The 17884-nt window shown below is 28.1% G+C and overlaps 3 protein-coding genes across 3 annotated transcripts in view; 2 read left to right on the top strand and 1 right to left on the bottom strand.

The window, feature by feature from the left end:
- Positions 1-2071: 2071 nt before the first annotated feature.
- On the bottom strand, positions 2072-5240 carry LOC108754137 (integral membrane protein 2C). Its single transcript, XM_018496232.1, has 5 exons — positions 4920-5240; positions 3593-4093; positions 3257-3371; positions 3015-3164; positions 2072-2513 (listed from the first exon to the last, which is right to left on the bottom strand). Exons 1-5 carry the CDS (start codon positions 5001-5003, stop codon positions 2416-2418), a joined length of 948 nt encoding a protein of 315 aa, XP_018351734.1. The 5' UTR covers positions 5004-5240; the 3' UTR covers positions 2072-2415.
- Positions 5241-8058: 2818 nt separating this feature from the next.
- On the top strand, positions 8059-12770 carry LOC108754090 (DDB1- and CUL4-associated factor 8-like). Its single transcript, XM_018496140.1, is given in 9 exon segments — positions 8059-8488; positions 8557-8816; positions 8946-9092; positions 9731-9948; positions 10797-10962; positions 11071-11218; positions 11514-11638; positions 11734-11870; positions 12641-12770. Coding segments are annotated over 9 exon segments (1761 nt in total).
- Positions 12771-14904: 2134 nt separating this feature from the next.
- LOC108754091 (DDB1- and CUL4-associated factor 8-like) overlaps positions 14905-17884 on the top strand; it is a 5195-nt gene continuing 2215 nt past the window's right edge. Inside the window, 4 exon segments of the mRNA XM_018496141.1 lie at positions 14905-15334; positions 15403-15662; positions 15789-15935; positions 16553-16770. Of these exon segments, the coding sequence (XP_018351643.1) occupies positions 14905-15334; positions 15403-15662; positions 15789-15935; positions 16553-16770 (1055 nt within the window).

Consider the following 17884-nt stretch of genomic DNA (forward strand, 5'->3'; position numbering starts at 1 on the left):
ATAATTTAAATATATAAATAAAAAATTTTAGTAATAAGTTTTAGAAATTAAGATTAATTAAAAAAAATTCTTTTGTATATCTTTGGCTTTAATAAAACTTTGATTAAAAATCAGTAAGATATTCGATACGCACTGATACTGACATTTATATGTATCATTTATTTTCTTGTCAGACTTTACAATTATTCGCGTACAGTTTTATAAATTTGGTTTTTTATAACGCCATAAAGCTAAGGAAACTTGTCAAAACTTATGGAGATAGAAATAGTGACTATAGGAACTTAACTACAATCACACGAAACATGACAAAGAATCGTGTAACAATTCTATAATAAAGTTTAAATGCGCAGACAAAATTACACGTCATCGTGAAATTAAACAAAAGCTAATTGATATTAACAAGATATTCTGCATTTCCATCCCCACTTGGAAAGTGGTGAAACTAACTAATACACTATTTATTGCCACCAGTGTTTAATCTACGTGTCTACGGACATTTAAAACGGTATTTACGCACCGCATACTTATATATTTGCGTGTTTGTTTATTGGAGTTGATAATGCAAGTAACGGTACATAACTAATACAGAATTATTATAAGTGTTCAGGCACTCGGTCCATAACATGATCTGTGCACAGACATTAATACATACATATTCCCTTTATTTCTATTGATTTGTTTACAAAACAAAGATTTTTTTTTTATATAAATTTAAAGAAATCAATTCTCCTAATCTGATACTTGAAATGAGACACAATATTTTTAATTATATATTACATTTAATACTACTTCAATAATTTATATAAAATCATTTTGCAATAAATATATTCCATCATACGAAACAGATTCTAGACTTTTTCTTCTTTCTGATATGCTACTAAAATCTTAGGTCATTTATTATTTGCATATTATTTTCATTACGAAGTATCGTGAATTGAAAAAACTTAAAAAGTCACTTCACAAAAGTGTTAATATTAGAATATCTATAGCACGCAGTGCTATCTAAGACTAATGAACATCCGAGTACCTGGATACGTTTGCCGACACTAAATGCTGTACGCGCGAATATATAATAAAATGTTTAAAAAAATTAAAAATAATTTCTCTTTGTATGCATGACAATGCACGAAAATAAACTAATGGCAAAATTGCATTCAGTCACGATTCTTATTTATTCCAGTTTCTCAGTTCCAGTTTTCATGATAAATTGGCAATGAACTGGTATACATAAAACGTATTTAAAATACGGTACTGTATTACTAATACTTATTGAAGTATGTAACACGATTAGAAATGCAGAAGAGATAAGCATGTCTTACATGGAATGTTCAAACATCAAGACTTTTTCTCTTGAATTGGTACTCTGTAACTTCTGTTTTTTTTTCTCAATTGAAATTGTAAAAATATTTATATAGTCGCAGCAATCTTATGAATGTTTAACCTGTTTTACATATTAATCACAATTGCAAACTCAATATATTTCTCGAAACACATTTTAAAAATTATTTTCAGTTTCGTAATATTAATAATTCATGTTTTTATACCTCGAGCTTACTGTGTTTACACAAGCATTATCCATAACGCGATAGATTTTCTAAATAGAATTCACAAATGAATATATCTATAGTTTTACTAATGATAACGTATCGTAAAACTGCATCGTAAGCGCAACCACTTAGTGCACGGCTATTCTACTGGTTTTATCGTTTTTTTAACGCAGACATTCATAAATATAGTCAACAAGCTATGTGCCAGAATCCATAATAATAAACGTTTTACTACTATGGCGTAACACTGCACTTGCTATCTGTTAAAATTGAATATCATACCACAAGAATATGGAAGAAATATTAATTTTCCTATAAGATCCAGCAGACAATATATCATCCTGCTAAAACTTCTTGTATTTTGTTTATAGTGATTCAGTCGTTCACATTTAACCTCTCATGATATAGAGGAGTTTCTCATGATGTATTATATACTTTAGATCGATAATAACAAATTAGGTATTAGCATTATATAATAGTCTTGTTCTTTTTAGTTGAACTTCTTGTACGATTTATCTTTTCTCTTTTTTCTGCAACATGGAGAGAAAAGGTGAACCGCAAGAAGTTCAACTGAAAAATCAGACGTAAAGTTATCATTTAAAATTAATAGAAAATAGAATAACTAATAGAAATGAAAAGACTCACAATGAAGATCTCGATAAATATACATTTGAAATATAGTTTAGAAAAATGCCAAGAATGAGAAATTAATTGATGGACAAGTAAAATGCAAAGTAATAATTCTAAATTCGACGGAATATTTACCTAAGCTTGCCCTAGACAGCTTATAAATTTTATACATTGATCTACTGGTGGTTTTAATATTCTAGAATAATTGAAAATTCCCACTTCTCGATTTCTTATAATTTCATTCGAAGTCTTCTAAATTCACAATATCGATTTCCATGATATTATTGCCAGCAAACTGTCCGAATACTCCGCTCTGTGATGCGCTGCGTTTTACAACTGAAATATTTGAAAACACAATAATATATTATATGAGAGAGATTTTATCTTCCCTGGAAAAAATTTTTCTTAACATTTTTATACAAATTAGAACACTTTTCAGAAATACTGGAAAAAAATCAACATTTTTTTTTATTATTATACAAAAATTATTCATAAATTTCTCATTCTATTTCTGAAAGAATATTTTACATTTTTACAGATTTCATAAAATTTCATCAGAACGTATACAACAAAAAATTTTAGAAATCTTAAGATATTTTAGAATTCACATATATAAAGAATTTTATCAGAAAGGATGTAGACTTCCTCGGCACTTTTGAAGAGTGTGTGTTTCAGTGTGTTTAAAAAATTTGAAATTTTTTTAGAAGTTGTAAAATTATTTACAAATTCGGAAAAATTCTAGAATTTACAAAAAATCCTGAAAAAATATATATGAAAAATTCTTAAAAAAATTTTCACCAGGGTTGTATGGGTATTACTTGAAATTTGATAACTAACTACTAGAAGAATTCACTTTCTGCAGCATATAAGTAGGCAGATCCTGGCATTCACGCGCTATGTATGTTCCAACGATCGACATATCAGTAATTGGCGGCGTGACTACTCTCATAGTTTCTCGTACGACATCAGTGTTCACTTCATAGTAACCTGATATACAAGAATTGCAAGTGTGTCATAATTTAATAATAAATAAATATTATAATTAAAATTAATTAATTTAAATTAAATCACATACTTACCATTGTACATTTTTCTAAGGAGATCATACATATTACGAGGTGGCAATACGCGTTGACGATTCAGTGGCATGACAAAGCAACACTGACCGTCAATATCAATAATACCTGTCTTATTCTGTAAATAAACATAGGTATCATAAGAAATATGTCCCGCGAAAAATTATTTTGTTGTGACATAGAAATACAATATTGGCCGATATTCATAGCAGTTTTTATTTTAAAACTATCTTAAATAATATCTTACGATGCTCTATGATTAATTTATGACTTGAATCTTAAAACTATATTTAATGTTTTTTTAAAAATAAGAACCGATTATAAATTTCGGTCACTCACGATGTTGAAATCGTGTATGAAGCGACCTTGTCGTCCACCGCGAAAATCAGGCACATCAATCTTCTCATAATGCTCATTCTCAAGATCAATCTCAAATTTCTCTTTAAAGAAAATATTAATATCATGATTAATATCTATGTGAGTTGCAATATCTAGAGCATCCTGTTCCATGGCTCCGGTAAGACTCTTGGTAAATAGGTCGGAATCAGCCAAAAGTCCCTGATGAATTGCGTTATTGCCATAGGATGCTTTGTTTGAGCTGTCATATGGAATGCTGTACCAGCCAGTACTGAATCTGCGCATCTGAGTCCTGGCATACTGTTTGTAGATATACAGCCCACCGATCATGCCGATAAGCAGTATCGATAACGCAAGAAGAAAGAGCAAAAATGTTGTCGCCATATGTATACGATGAATGCTTGTTCTAGATATAAAGCAACGGCTTCTGGGAACCGCATCTGTTTTTGAACGTCCTGCTTCAGGATCAGCTTTTATACCATCCTGTTAAAGAAGAATATCTGTATTTAATCTATCTTTGAAATCTCTAAAGAAACTACTGGTTAAAACCTCAAAAATATTATAAATAAACAATTATTTGAATAACATATAATTATTTAAGTATTCCTCAAAATTCAATTTAATTTGTAAAAAGTACATGTAAAAAAATGTATAATAAAAATTTAATAATTTTAAGAATTAACTCCGTTTCCATATTACTTGACAAAATACATGACAAAAAACAATCAAGTGGTTTAAAATCAATAAAGGCTAAAGAAGGTTTTATTTTGTTTAAATCCTTCCTTAGATGTCTCATTTCCCTGTCATTTAATGTGTCATACATCATCTTTATTGAGGCATGTATTGCATCTGTCATGTTACAATATATGGCAGTATATTTTGTTCATTAATTTACTTGGCCTGGCTCTCTCGTCGGTGGATACACACACACACACACTGTCATGTGTATGTACAATACATGTCAAAACTATCGAACCCAAGCATTCCCTGCTGATAGCATAGAAACAAGTATACATAGATATAACATACTTTGGCACATAAACTGACAATTTGTTGAATATGTACATATACATATGTATATATATTCGACAAGATTATTACCAGATATATGTGATACGTATACATTATACGTGTGTGTGCCAAAGGTTGCGTTAAGTGGCTTCGTTGCGCACAACGCGACCCTAACGCGATCAGTTATAAAAATAGCGGTGTTCTCCGATCGCGACGGGGTCCTGAGGTGTCAAAGGAAATTAACGATCCGAGTGACACGATCGGGCATTGCGAGCGAGGTGTGTACATATATACTAACCGCCGCGTTTTCCTCCACAAACAATGGCTGCTCCATTTTGTCGGACGCCTTCTTCTCGGCGATCGCTTTCGTGATTACCGTCATTTTCGTAGTTTTTCACACCGCGGACGCTGACGAGAGGATGCGATGCGAGTTGATGGTCCGATGCGCGTCAACTGTAATAACGGTTTATCGGTTGGTGATAGAGTTCCTCGAAACCGAGGACGCGGAGTGAGGAATTCGGACCGAACACGGACGTACACAACGCTGCAGTCAACTCCAAGCTTGGAACGACTCGGAGCAACTGCGGCGCAGTGTTGGAAAATCGGAGTATCCGAGGGATACGAAATAAAATCCCTCGGAAGAGCGTTATACGCATGCGTAAGCTACGTCATCGACCACGTGACATTCTAATGATTCTTGGGACCTATATAAATTATAATTCGTATCCACATTACTTTTATTGATAAATGCGCATATTTTGAATATATTAAATGGTTATATTAATATGTATAATGTTATATAGTATTACTTACATATACAGTATTATGAATTTCTAGATTTTTTGCTAAAAAGGATATAAGAATTATTTCTAGTTAACATACATACCACGGACGAGATACTATTAAAGACCGGCATCCTTACGAAAGTTTGCGTCCTTGAGAAACGATTAAGAGTTAAAAATTGATAATATTATATTAATTTTATGATTTATTAGTTTAGTAGACATATTTATGCATTTAGAATTCAGTAATACTCGATTTTTCTTTAAAATTGTGATTTCAGTATTATCGTCAAAGTTTGATTATCAACAGAAATGATAACTGCAGAAAAAAAATGGAATTTTTCTACAATATATAGGATATTATAGCTTTAGTATGCATATTTATTTATAGAACATTTATATAATAAAAAATCATGAATTTAATAATGCATGAGTCAAATATTTATGTTAATAATAGCAAATTTATATCAATTGTCGATAATGTCAACGTTCTTTAATTACCTGCCCTTTTTATTCCACCGAAAATTTACCCAGGGTTGACAGTCTTTAATATAATAGTATCTTGTCGGTGTACATATATAAAGTATAGAGTATTTATTTCATAAATAAGACCGAATTCTATTAAGTAAATAAAATAAAGAAATAGACATTTATTTATAAAATTTAATTTTAAATTTAATTAAATTTTATACGAGTCTACAGATTCAAATAATTTTATTATATAATTAATCTAATTACTAATAATATAAAATCAAAAATTTTTACCCTTCCTTACATTTCCGCTTTTATTGATAAGTTTCCTATTATTTTGTAATTTTCTGTTTCTATTAGGAATCTTAATGATAAATATACCTCTTATTGCAAAAAAATTTGTTAACGGCTGCTGATACAATTGCTTTATTAGTACGCGATGCGCATGTTCTAAATAAGGTGCGTTCTGTTTCATACATAATGCGCATATTGTAGAAAACCCAGGAGATTGAGATTGCATGGGAATTTGATTAATCAAAGCAAAGTTTACTAAAATTAATATTGATTTCTTTTCTTTTAATTAAACACCAATACAGTCTCAGGATCACTTCGACCAACTCCGATTAACTTTAATAGACAGTTAGTCCGTGGAATCTGCAGTTGACGAATGCGATTGGCCAATTCCAATGGACTAATCATCGATTAAAGCTAATCGAAGTTGATGAAAGTGGCCCTCAATTTATATCAGGAAATGCGATGAAAATTACAAAAATGGACAAATTACTAGATGTTGACCTATGAAATTATAAATAAACTAGTAAATATTTATACACTTTGTGATTTTTACTTGAACGTTTCAAGATATAACAGGCTTCTATTCTTGAAAAGAAACGTTACATATATTATAGTACTCCCCTAATATTTCATATATGTTCCTTTATAAAAATAACAAGTTGTCGATTAGCAATTAAGTTCTTTTATCCGTCTGTAATTTGACAGCTTTGTTACAGTGCAGAGTTAAAGCCCGGATCTACAATGGATTTTTAAGCTATGAGAAATGAACGAATCGTAATTATTCTTCTCACATTCGATTGTAATTGGTTTTCTTAAGACTTAAAACACCTATTGTAAATACTTGGACTTGTAGAATATAAACATTTATAGTTTTGTCGCACTTTGTTTTCGCGCCATTTTTTTTACTCCGACGATCAGCGCCAATCAAAGGAAAAAGAAGAAGAAGAACCTTCGACGATACACTCTTGTAAATATGAAAGTACGATCCAATCAGCGCAAAGAAAATCTTTAACTTGTAAATTAAACGTTCACTGAACACAGTTATTTTTGACTATAATCATTCCTTTTACTAAACTCTCATATCGAATCCTACACAACAGAAAAATTGTGAATTGTGCTTTTGTAAAAATAAAATACGGCTATACAGAAAAAGTCCCGAGGTAAGTGTCAACGAGAATCGTTCAGATATACTCTTTCCCTAATTCTACATTCCATCCCCATACAAATTTCGCTAATTGTCTAATCGAAGAATGCTTCAAAGCATTTGTAGCATCACATTATTCGTATTTTTAGTTTTGTTTTTTTGGAGTTATAATAATAAAAATGTTTTATCTTCTTGAAACATCAAAGACGATGTAAAAATTCACAAGAAAGTATCTCGAGAAAATAAATAGTTTATGTTAAATTCAGTTTTGACTTTGGAAAGTTATGATAATAAGAATGTTTCGTTGTCATTCAGAAATGTCAAAGTAGCGAAATAAAGCTTGTCAATAAAAGATATCAATTTGTTGAGTTTATTGAAATAAATTAGTTTTGTAATTTACCTAACTTATTTGCACTAATTTGTATAATTATAAGAAAATGAAAAAATTGTGCTAAGGATTTTTAGTTATTAATATATTCTTAATCAAGAAAGGTATGAATATTGATTTTAGATAATCAAGTACTACACTTTTCTAGATTTTTTTATAATTTACACAAATATGTGCATATTTTATTAATATTGTACTTTAATATATGTATGTATAATATAATATGTAATGAAAGTTTATTATTTATTGAGAATTAATTTATTTCTAGGAAACCATAGTTAAGTTTTTCGATGCAAATTGTGTCTATGAAGAAATAATTACTGACTGTTTAGATTAACAAATAAAATTTTTGTATAAAATGAACTTTGAAAATAAAGTACCGGATGATACCAGTCGAAATTTGGTTGATTTATCACAAGTTGCTACCGCACAAGATAATAGTTCATTTCTTTTTTGTACTGACGATGCAAGCAGATTGCACACAGAACATAATAAAATCAAAAGAAGTATCTCGAAATGTCAAGCACAAACCAGTAGCGACACATCAATAGAAAAATCGGACGATAGTTCAGAAGTTTTGAGTAAGCGACAAAAATTAAATGAAAGTGTGTGTAATACCAGTGCAGAAAGTGACAATACAGTGCCGTTTAAAAAAAGTACATTAATAGTGGAGCAGCAAAATTATCATTTGATAAATGAGTCGGTTAAGAACGAATCATCGAATTCAAATTTAGAAATGGGATCAGCAACTGCTAATAATTTCCAATCTAATCCATGTAGACACAAAGGTATTTTTATATTTTTTCAAATATTTGCATTATTTGGTAAAATGTAAAAGTTTGAATTTTGGACACAGATAATTCGAATAAATGGGAAGCTACTAAAGAGGATGAAAGTGAGGAACAAAAAGAACATGAAAATAATAGAAAAGATGAAAACAATAAAAAAGTAGCTGATTATTTAAAATTAAAAAAAAAATTTTCTAGTTGGCATATTGTACCGGAAGTCGTAAATCGCCAAATAGGTAGCAATCCATTATTCGGAAGACGGTTCTATAGTTCATTATATGCAGTAGAGCGTTTTCAACTTATGTATAAACTTTATCCATGCGTATCGGTAAATTATTTACCTTCTAAATATTATACATTGAATTACATAGATTTAGACATTGTATTGAAAGTATCATTAAGCTTTTCTCGTATCATTATTTAATGGTATGCATTTACATTAGATTATTATTTATAGCCTGGTAAAATGATAGATATCTTAAATTTCAATTACAAAGGAAATTTATTAATGTGTGCCGTTTATGATGAGATTTTTATTTGGGATTGGACTATAGGGAAAGAAACCTTCTCCTTTACAATTGATGATGACATCTCTGTATTATATGTATGTATTTATAATTAAATATAGGATTATAATTAGAGTGTATAATAATTACCTTGATATAATTATTCAGCAAACGAGAATAGATTGAAATGAATTCAGATTTCCAGAAATATTGATTCACTAATGTTAAAATAAATGCTTTTCAATTCTGAATGCATTTTTATTTATTTATAGGAATTGCATCGAGCATATCTCTGTGCGATTCAATTAAAAAATAATATTAGCTTTTTCTGTGCATTGTGAATATTGTTCAATTTAAAATTTTGAATAGAAAATGCAATTTTTTAATCCAATTGTATGCAATTGAATTTAATTAAATTCAATTGAATCCACTTAAATCCAAAATAAAGTTTTTGCTATTTAAAATACGCCTTTAGATAGAAAAAAGTTTCAATCCATTTTAATCCAATTTCGTTTGCTGGATATATAAAAAAATTTTTGAACATTTTTATTAATTTTTTTGAAGGATACATTCCAAAATGTCCTCTATAAAAAATATTTTACTTGAAATATACATATAATATACATATAATATCACATATACTGTAAATATGCAGTTGATTAAAATCTTTCTCGTGAAGAACGTTTTAGAATGTAGCCTTAATTAGTTTTCATAATTTATAATTGTATGCGTTTAGGCCAAGTGGTTGCAATTAGACAATTATGTGGCCTTTTCTGGTGAAGATGGTTCGGTATGTTTGTTAGAAATTGAAAGCAACATATTGACAAAATTGGCGACACATGATGGAAGTTCGTACAAATTGGCTGTGCATCCTCAAATACCTCATGTAATCCTTTCAGCTGGAACTGATTCAAAAGTGTTATCCATAGATATTCGGGAAAGCAATCCAGAAGAGTAAATAATTGCAATTAAAAAGTTCAAATATACCTACCAAACAAGATGGATTGAAATGAATTATAGATGTTAGATATACGGATTCATAAAAGTTCAAATGAACTTTTTCCAATCCTGAATGAATTTTTATTCATTTATAGGAATGGCATGGAGTATATTTCTATGCTTTTCAATCTAAAAATAATATTATAATATTTTATGTGTGTGGGCGTGTCATCATGAATACTACTAAATTTAAAATTCTTTATAGGAAATGCAGTTTTTTAATGCAGTTGAATGTGAAAAAAATTTTTTATTTAAAATGTGTCATCAATACAGTTTAATTCAAAACTGTGCATAGCAAATTCATTGTTTCATATAAACAAGTACATTATACATTATGAATGCTATTTTATTCAGACATATGAAAAATATTAACTATAGAATTTCATATAATTACTACTTTTATTTATTTAAAGTTTCACATAAATTAAAATATTTATATGGAATACAATTCATTATTATGGATTTAAAATACAAATTCGAATAGATTAAAAATTTTCAATTTATTTTAATCCATTTTTGTTTGCTGGATACATTTATATTTTTTTATGTGCTTTATGTTTAGATCTTGCAGCGTGTATCTACTGTATTAATTTTTTATATCAAAATTTCAATTGTCATTGATACCCAAGATTATTAGATTTCAATAACTGCTGAACTGATCAAGTTATAATTAGTAGGCCCAATTAATATATATGTATCTTAGATTTCAGTTATATGATAAAATTGTTTTCTTCTTTTTTTTTTGTTATAATATTTTTTTATAATAAATCCTCTATAACATATATCATTTTTTTTGTTCATAGGTTACTTGTAGTAAAAGAAAATTTATTAAATGTAGCATTATACAGTATAGATTCTAATCCTTCAAATAGTAACGAATTTTGCGTCGCTGGTGAGTCCTGGTATGTCACGGCATACGATCGGCGTAAAGTTTCAAAACCGCTTTATAAACTATGGCCTTATGATGCAGTACGTCGTTTTGTATTAAATCTATTACTATAAAAGTTTATAATAAAAGCAATATAATTTGTTATTACATATGTTTATTTACTTAGATATATAATATAAATGTTTTAGGAAAATGATGAACATGAATTTGTAACATCTGCTACGTATAACTATAACGGAACAGAAATTCTCGCTTTATATGATTGCAAATGCTTATTCCTATTTAATAGATTAATAAAGTCATCACGTGGAAATTACGGCCATATGTATCAGAATGGTGTGTAGAGTAGGTTATAAATAAAATGCAATTACATTATTTTTTATTCACGATCGTTATAAATCTTTCTAATCTTTAAACGTTTCTTTTTATGCGCGTTTAAAGAGAGGAAAATTATGGTATAATTTAACAAAACAGGATTTTGTAATACATTTTTAATTTAATTTTCATGTGTATGTTGTTAATAAGAGAGTTACTTTTAGAATTTGTTAGTATAGTTGACAGAAGCGATGCTGTAAATAATTCCGATTTACTAATATATAGTTAATTACTGCCTTTTATTGGTTAATTACAGTATTTAATGGTATTTTTTTCGGACCTAAAAGCGAATATGTTGTAACTTTATACAATGATGATATAGTTATTTGGGAAAAAAATTCGGAATCTGTCATACAATGTATAACAGGAGATAAAAAATCCGTAAGTTTTTCTATTTTATAAATTTAATATAAATCAATTTTTCTTATTTGTAGTATAAACGAGAAAATAGCGACTTTTTAAAATTTAATTTATAGGTAACTTGCTTGGAGAGTCATCCGCATATTCCCATTCTTGCGACAAGCGGATATAATGATAACGTTAAACTGTGGGTGGCTTCAAAAGGAAAACTTTCAGTAATGACGTCATTCGGGAAGGTACATATATAAAAATTATGTTTTTTTGTATAATCTCTTCTATTTTTCTTGTTATCTTAAAAACAATTATTCCTATCACATTTCTTGATAAAAACAGTACGTAGTAGACTAATGGCATTGATGAATGTGTGATACGTTTCCTTTTATTAACAAGTATGTCATCAAGTTCCACGCGAGAGGAGGAAAATAACAATTTCTTTTTCTAATTATTTGACTCTATCCACAAAACGAAAATGGATTAAAATAAATAGAATTTTTGTTTACTATCCAAATGCGTATTTTGAATAACGAATACCTTTTTTGGATTTAATTGGATTCAATAGGATTCAATTAGATTTAGTTGGATGCAATTGGATTGAAGAACTGCATTTCCTATTCAAAATTTTGAATTGAACGGTATTTACAATTGTGTTGTTCTGCACAGAAGAGCTAATATTATTTTTAGATTGAAATGCATAGAGATATGCTCCATGCAATTCCTATAAATAAATAAAAATGCATTTTTTTTAAATTAAAGATAAAAATTAAGATTAAAAAGCATTTATTTTTAACATTCGTAAATCAATATTTCTGAAAATCTGAATCCATTGCATTTCTATTTATTCTCGTTTGCTGGAAACGCAGACGTGATCTGTCAGAGAGAGAGAAAGAAAAAGAGAGAAAGAGAGAGCGAGCGAGCGAGCGAGAGAGAGAGAGAGAGAGAGAGAGAGAGAGAGAGAGAGAGAAATGAAATTGATTATGCACGTACTGTCATGTTTTTTCTAGTATTTTCGTACGGACCCATTACACATTACAAATCAAACTCAAGTTAAAACGAAAATGGTACTATCGACGTCCATGTCGGTGATGATGGTTGTGATTCCAGTAACTCTGGATCGGACAAATTGTCGAGAATAATCCGAGAACGGAGACGTTGAATAGAATGCGTTTTTTATCTTAAAATTGTTGTTTAAATTAATGCGATTAATATTGCTATAAGAGTTACATGTGTAACATACGAAACGTATTTTTTTAAATTAAAAAGGAAAAATGGCAAATCTGAATGCAGAGTGACAATTCTTGCACAATCAAAATTGTAATCAATTAATTAATTAGAAATAGAAACATAAATAATTTAATAATAGATATATTTGCGCATTAGTTACTGTGCTTTACTCTTATGATCAATTTTTCGTTCTTTAATATCTAATTAATATCGTAAGTCGTATATAACTTATTGCATTTTTTTATATTAATTGTTTCAACTGTAATAAATTTTACTGTATAACATCATGTAGTGAAATATAGCCAGTCAACGAGAATGGATTGAAATGAATTGAAATGGATTCAGGTTGTTAGAAATATTGATTCACGAATGTTAAAATGAGTATTTTTCAATCCTGAATGCATTTATAATTCATTTATAGGAATTGCATGGAGCATATCTTTATGCCTTCTAATCTAAAAATAATATTATCTTTTTTTGTGCATTGTGAATACTGTTTAATTCAAAATTTTGAATAGAAAATGCAGTTTTTGTATTCAATTGTATATGATAATTGAATCTAATTGAATCCAATTGAATCCAATTAAATTTATTTAAAAAAGTATTTGTATTTAAAATACGCATTATATATATAAAAAACAATTTCAAGTTAAAAAAAAATTTTAATCCATTTTAATCCATTCTCGTTTGTTGAGAAGTAAATATTTATGCACTTTGTGATTTTTACTTGAACGTTTCAAGATATAATAGGTTTCAATTCTTGAGAAAGAATCGTTATATATACTATAGTACTTTCTTAATTTTTCGTATATGTTTCTTTGCAAAACTAATAAATTGTCGATTAATAATTAAGTTGTTACATCGTTCTGTCTGCAATTTTGCAGCTTTGTTAGAGTGCAGAATTAAAGCTTTACAATAGATTTTTAAACATTAAGCTATAAGAAATGGACGAATCATAATTATTCTTCTTGCATTTGATCGTAATTGGTCAGTTTTTTAAAACTTAAAACATTTATTGTAGATTATACAAATTTATAGATCTGTCACATACTTTGTTCTCGCGTCACATACTTTGTTCTCATTTTTTTATCGGCGGAGACCAGCGCCAAGGAAAAAAGAAGAAGCAAAAGGACCTTTGACAAAACTCTTGTAAATCTGAAAGTATGATCCAATCAGCACGAAGAAAATACTTGTAAATTAAACGTTCCGCTGAACACTGTTATTTTTGACTATTATCATTTTTCTTAAGTTTTATATCCAATTTCACGCAACAGAAGAATTGTGAATTGTGCTTTTTTAAAAATAAAGTACGGCCATACAGGGAAAGTTTCGAGGTGAATGTCCTGTCAACGAAAATCTCCGGGTATACTTTTTTTCTACATTCAATTTTCATTCAAATTTTGCTAACTGTATAATCGAAAAATGCTTCAAAGCATTTGTAGCTTTACATTAGTAGCTTCGTATTTTTAGTTTTATTTTTTGGAGTTATAATAAGAAAAATGTTTTATCTTCTTGAAACATCAAAGACGATGTAAAAATTCACAAGAAAGGATCTCTAAAAAATAAATAGTTTAAGTTAAATTCAGTTTTGACTTTGAAAAGTTATGATAATAAGAATGTTTCGTTGTCATTCAGAAATGTCAAAGTAGCGAAATAAAGCTTGTCAATAAAAGATATCAATTTGTTGAGTTTATTGAAATAAATTAGTTTTGTAATTCACCTAACTTATTTGCACTAATTTGTATAATTATAAGAAAATGAAAAAATTGTGCTAAGGATTTTTAGTTATTAATATATTCTTAATCAAGAAAGGTATGAATATTGATTTTAGATAATCAAGTACTACACTTTTCTAGATTTTTTTATAATTTACACAAATATGTGCATATTTTATTAATATTGTAATTTAATATATGTATGTATAATATAATATGTAATGAAAGTTTATTATTTATTGAGAATTAATTTATTTCTAGGAAACCATAGTTAAGTTTTTCGATGCAAATTGTGTCTATGAAGAAATAATTACTGACTGTTTAGATTAACAAATAAAATTTTTGTATAAAATGAACTTTGAAAATAAAGTACCGGATGATACCAGTCGAAATTTGGTTGATTTATCACAAGTTGCTACCGCACAAGATAATAGTTCATTTCTTTTTTGTACTGACGATGCAAGCAGATTGCACACAGAACATAATAAAATCAAAAGAAGTATCTCGAAATGTCAAGCACAAACCAGTAGCGACACATCAATAGAAAAATCGGACGATAGTTCAGAAGTTTTGAGTAAGCGACAAAAATTAAATGAAAGTGTGTGTAATACCAGTGCAGAAAGTGACAATACAGTGCCGTTTAAAAAAAGTACATTAATAGTGGAGCAGCAAAATTATCATTTGATAAATGAGTCGGTTAAGAACGAATCATCGAATTCAAATTTAGAAATGGGATCAGCAACTGCTAATAATTTCCAATCTAATCCATGTAGACACAAAGGTATTTTTATATTTTTTCAAATATTTGCATTATTTGGTAAAATGTAAAAGTTTGAATTTTGGACACAGATAATTCGAATAAATGGGAAGCTACTAAAGAGGATGAAAGAGAGGAACAAAAAGAAGATGAAAATAATAGAAAAGATGAAAACAATAAAAAAGTAGCTGATTATTTAAAATTAAAAAAAAAATTTCCTACTTGGCATATTGTACCGGAAGTCATAAATCGCCAAATAGGTAGCAATCCATTATTCGAAAGACGGTTCTATAGTTCTTTATATGCAGTAGAGCGGTTCCAACTCATGTATAAATTTTATCTACCCGTAACGGTAAATTATTCATTTTATAAATGTACATTGAACTATACTAGATTTTACATTGTATTGAAAGTATCACTAAGCTATTCTCGTAACATTATATATATTTAATGGTATACATTTGATTATTATTTATAGCATGATAAAACGATAGATATCTTAAATTTCAATCACAAAGGAAATTTATTAATGTGTGTCGTTTATGATGAGATTTCTATTTGGGATTGGGCTATAGGGAAAAAAAGCTTTATTTTTTCAATTAATGATGACATCTGTGTATTATATGTATGTATTTATAAATGTAGCATTGCAATTAGAGTGTTATATAATAGTTATTTTGATGTAATTATTTAGCAAACGAGAATAAATTGAAATGAATTCAGATTCTCAGAAATATTGATTCACTAATGTTAAAATAAATGCTTTTCCTGAATGTATTTTTATTCATTTATAGACAATGCATGGAGCATATTTTTATGACATTCAATTCGAAAATAATATTAGCTTTTTCTGTGTATTGTGAATATTATTCAATTCAAAATTTTGAATAGAAAATGCAATTTTTTAATCCAATTGTATCCAATTAAATTTAATTGAATTCAATTAAATTCAATTAAATCCAAAATAAAATTTTTGTTATTCAAAATACGCCTTTGGATAGAAAAAAATTTCAATCCATCTAAATCCAATCTCGTTTGCTGGGTATATAAAAAAACATTTTTAATAATTTTTTTCATAGATACATTCCAAAATCTCCTCTATAAGGGATCTTTTACTCGAAATCTATAATATATGTAACATATATACTGCAAATATATAATTGAGTAAAATCTTTCTCGGTGAAGGACGTTTTAGAATATAGCCTTAATTAGTTTTTCTAATTTATACTTGTATGCGTTTAGGCCAAGTGGTTGCCATTAGACAATTATGTGGCCTTTTCTGGTGAAGATAGTTCGGTATGTTTGTTAGAAATTGAAAACAACATATTGACAAAATTGGCGACACATGACGGAAGATCGTACAAATTGGCTGTGCATCCTGAAATACCTCATGTAATCCTTTCAGCTGGAACTGACTCAAAAGTGTTATCCATAGATATTCGGGAAAGCAATCCAACAGAGTAAATAATTGCAATTAAAAAGTTCAAATATACCCAGCAAATAAGAATGGATTAAAATGGATTATAATGGATGTAGAAATACGGATTCATAATAATTAAAATGAATTTTTTTCAATTCTGAATGAATTTTTATTTATTTATAGGAATTGCAGGGATATCTCTATGCCATTCGGTACAAAAAAAAATATATATTTTAATATAAAATATATGTATATTTCTATGCTTATCAATCTAAAAATGATGATATAGTATTTTGTGTGTGTGTGTGTGTGTGTGTGTGTGTGTGTGTGTGTGTGTGTGTGTGCGTGCGTGCCTGTGTGTGTGCGTGTGTGTGTGCGTGTGTGTGTGCGTGTGTGCGTGTGTGTGCATCATGAATACTACTTAATTTTAAAATTCTGAATAGGAAATGTAGTTTTATAAACCAGTTGAATATGAAAAAGATTTTTTATTTAAAATGTGCCATTAATACATTTTAATTCAAAATTGTACGAAAATCCATTGTTTTTTAAATATGCATTATGAATGGTATTTTATTCAAAAATATGAAAAGAAATTTCTCGTTTTAATTCAACTGAGTTAAGAGAAACATAAAAAGAACATTTTAAATTATACAATAAATGTTACGTATACAAATTTCTCATTTTTAATTAATAAATTAATTGCTTTTATGTATATTTTATATTAACGTTTTTTTATATTAATTATTTTATATATTGTAATATTTTTTACACGTTTTTTTTAAACAGCATATTTTTTTGTATAAAAGTTTTAAAATAATAACTATAGAATTTTACATATAATTACTACTTTAATTTATTTAAGGTTTTACATATAAAAATATTTATATGGAATTCAATCCATTATTATGGATTTAAAATACAGATTCGAATAGATTAAAAATTTCCAATTTATTTTAATCCATTTTCGTTTGCTAGTTATATTTACATTTTTTTATGCGCTTTATGTTTAGATTTTGCAGCGTATGTATTAATTTCTTATACTAAGATTTCAATTGTGATTGATACCTAAGATTATTAGATTTGAATAACTGCTGAACTGATCATGTTATAATTAGTAGGCTCAATTAAGATATATGTATTTTATATTTCAGTTA

Source organism: Trachymyrmex septentrionalis, unplaced genomic scaffold (assembly GCF_001594115.1).
Source record: "Trachymyrmex septentrionalis isolate Tsep2-gDNA-1 unplaced genomic scaffold, Tsep1.0 scaffold76, whole genome shotgun sequence".
Lineage (NCBI taxonomy): Eukaryota > Metazoa > Arthropoda > Insecta > Hymenoptera > Formicidae > Trachymyrmex > Trachymyrmex septentrionalis.

Coding starts and splice junctions, on each gene's coding strand:
- LOC108754137 (XM_018496232.1), bottom strand. CDS start 5,003: ATGACGGTAATCACGAAAGCGATCGCCGAGAAGAAGGCGTCCGACAAA. Junction 3,165..3,256: donor CCTTAGAAAAATGTACAATG/GTAAGTATGTGA, acceptor CTTGTATATCAG/GTTACTATGAAGTGAACACT. Junction 2,514..3,014: donor GAAAGTGAATTCTTCTAGTA/GTTAGTTATCAA, acceptor CAAATATTTCAG/TTGTAAAACGCAGCGCATCA.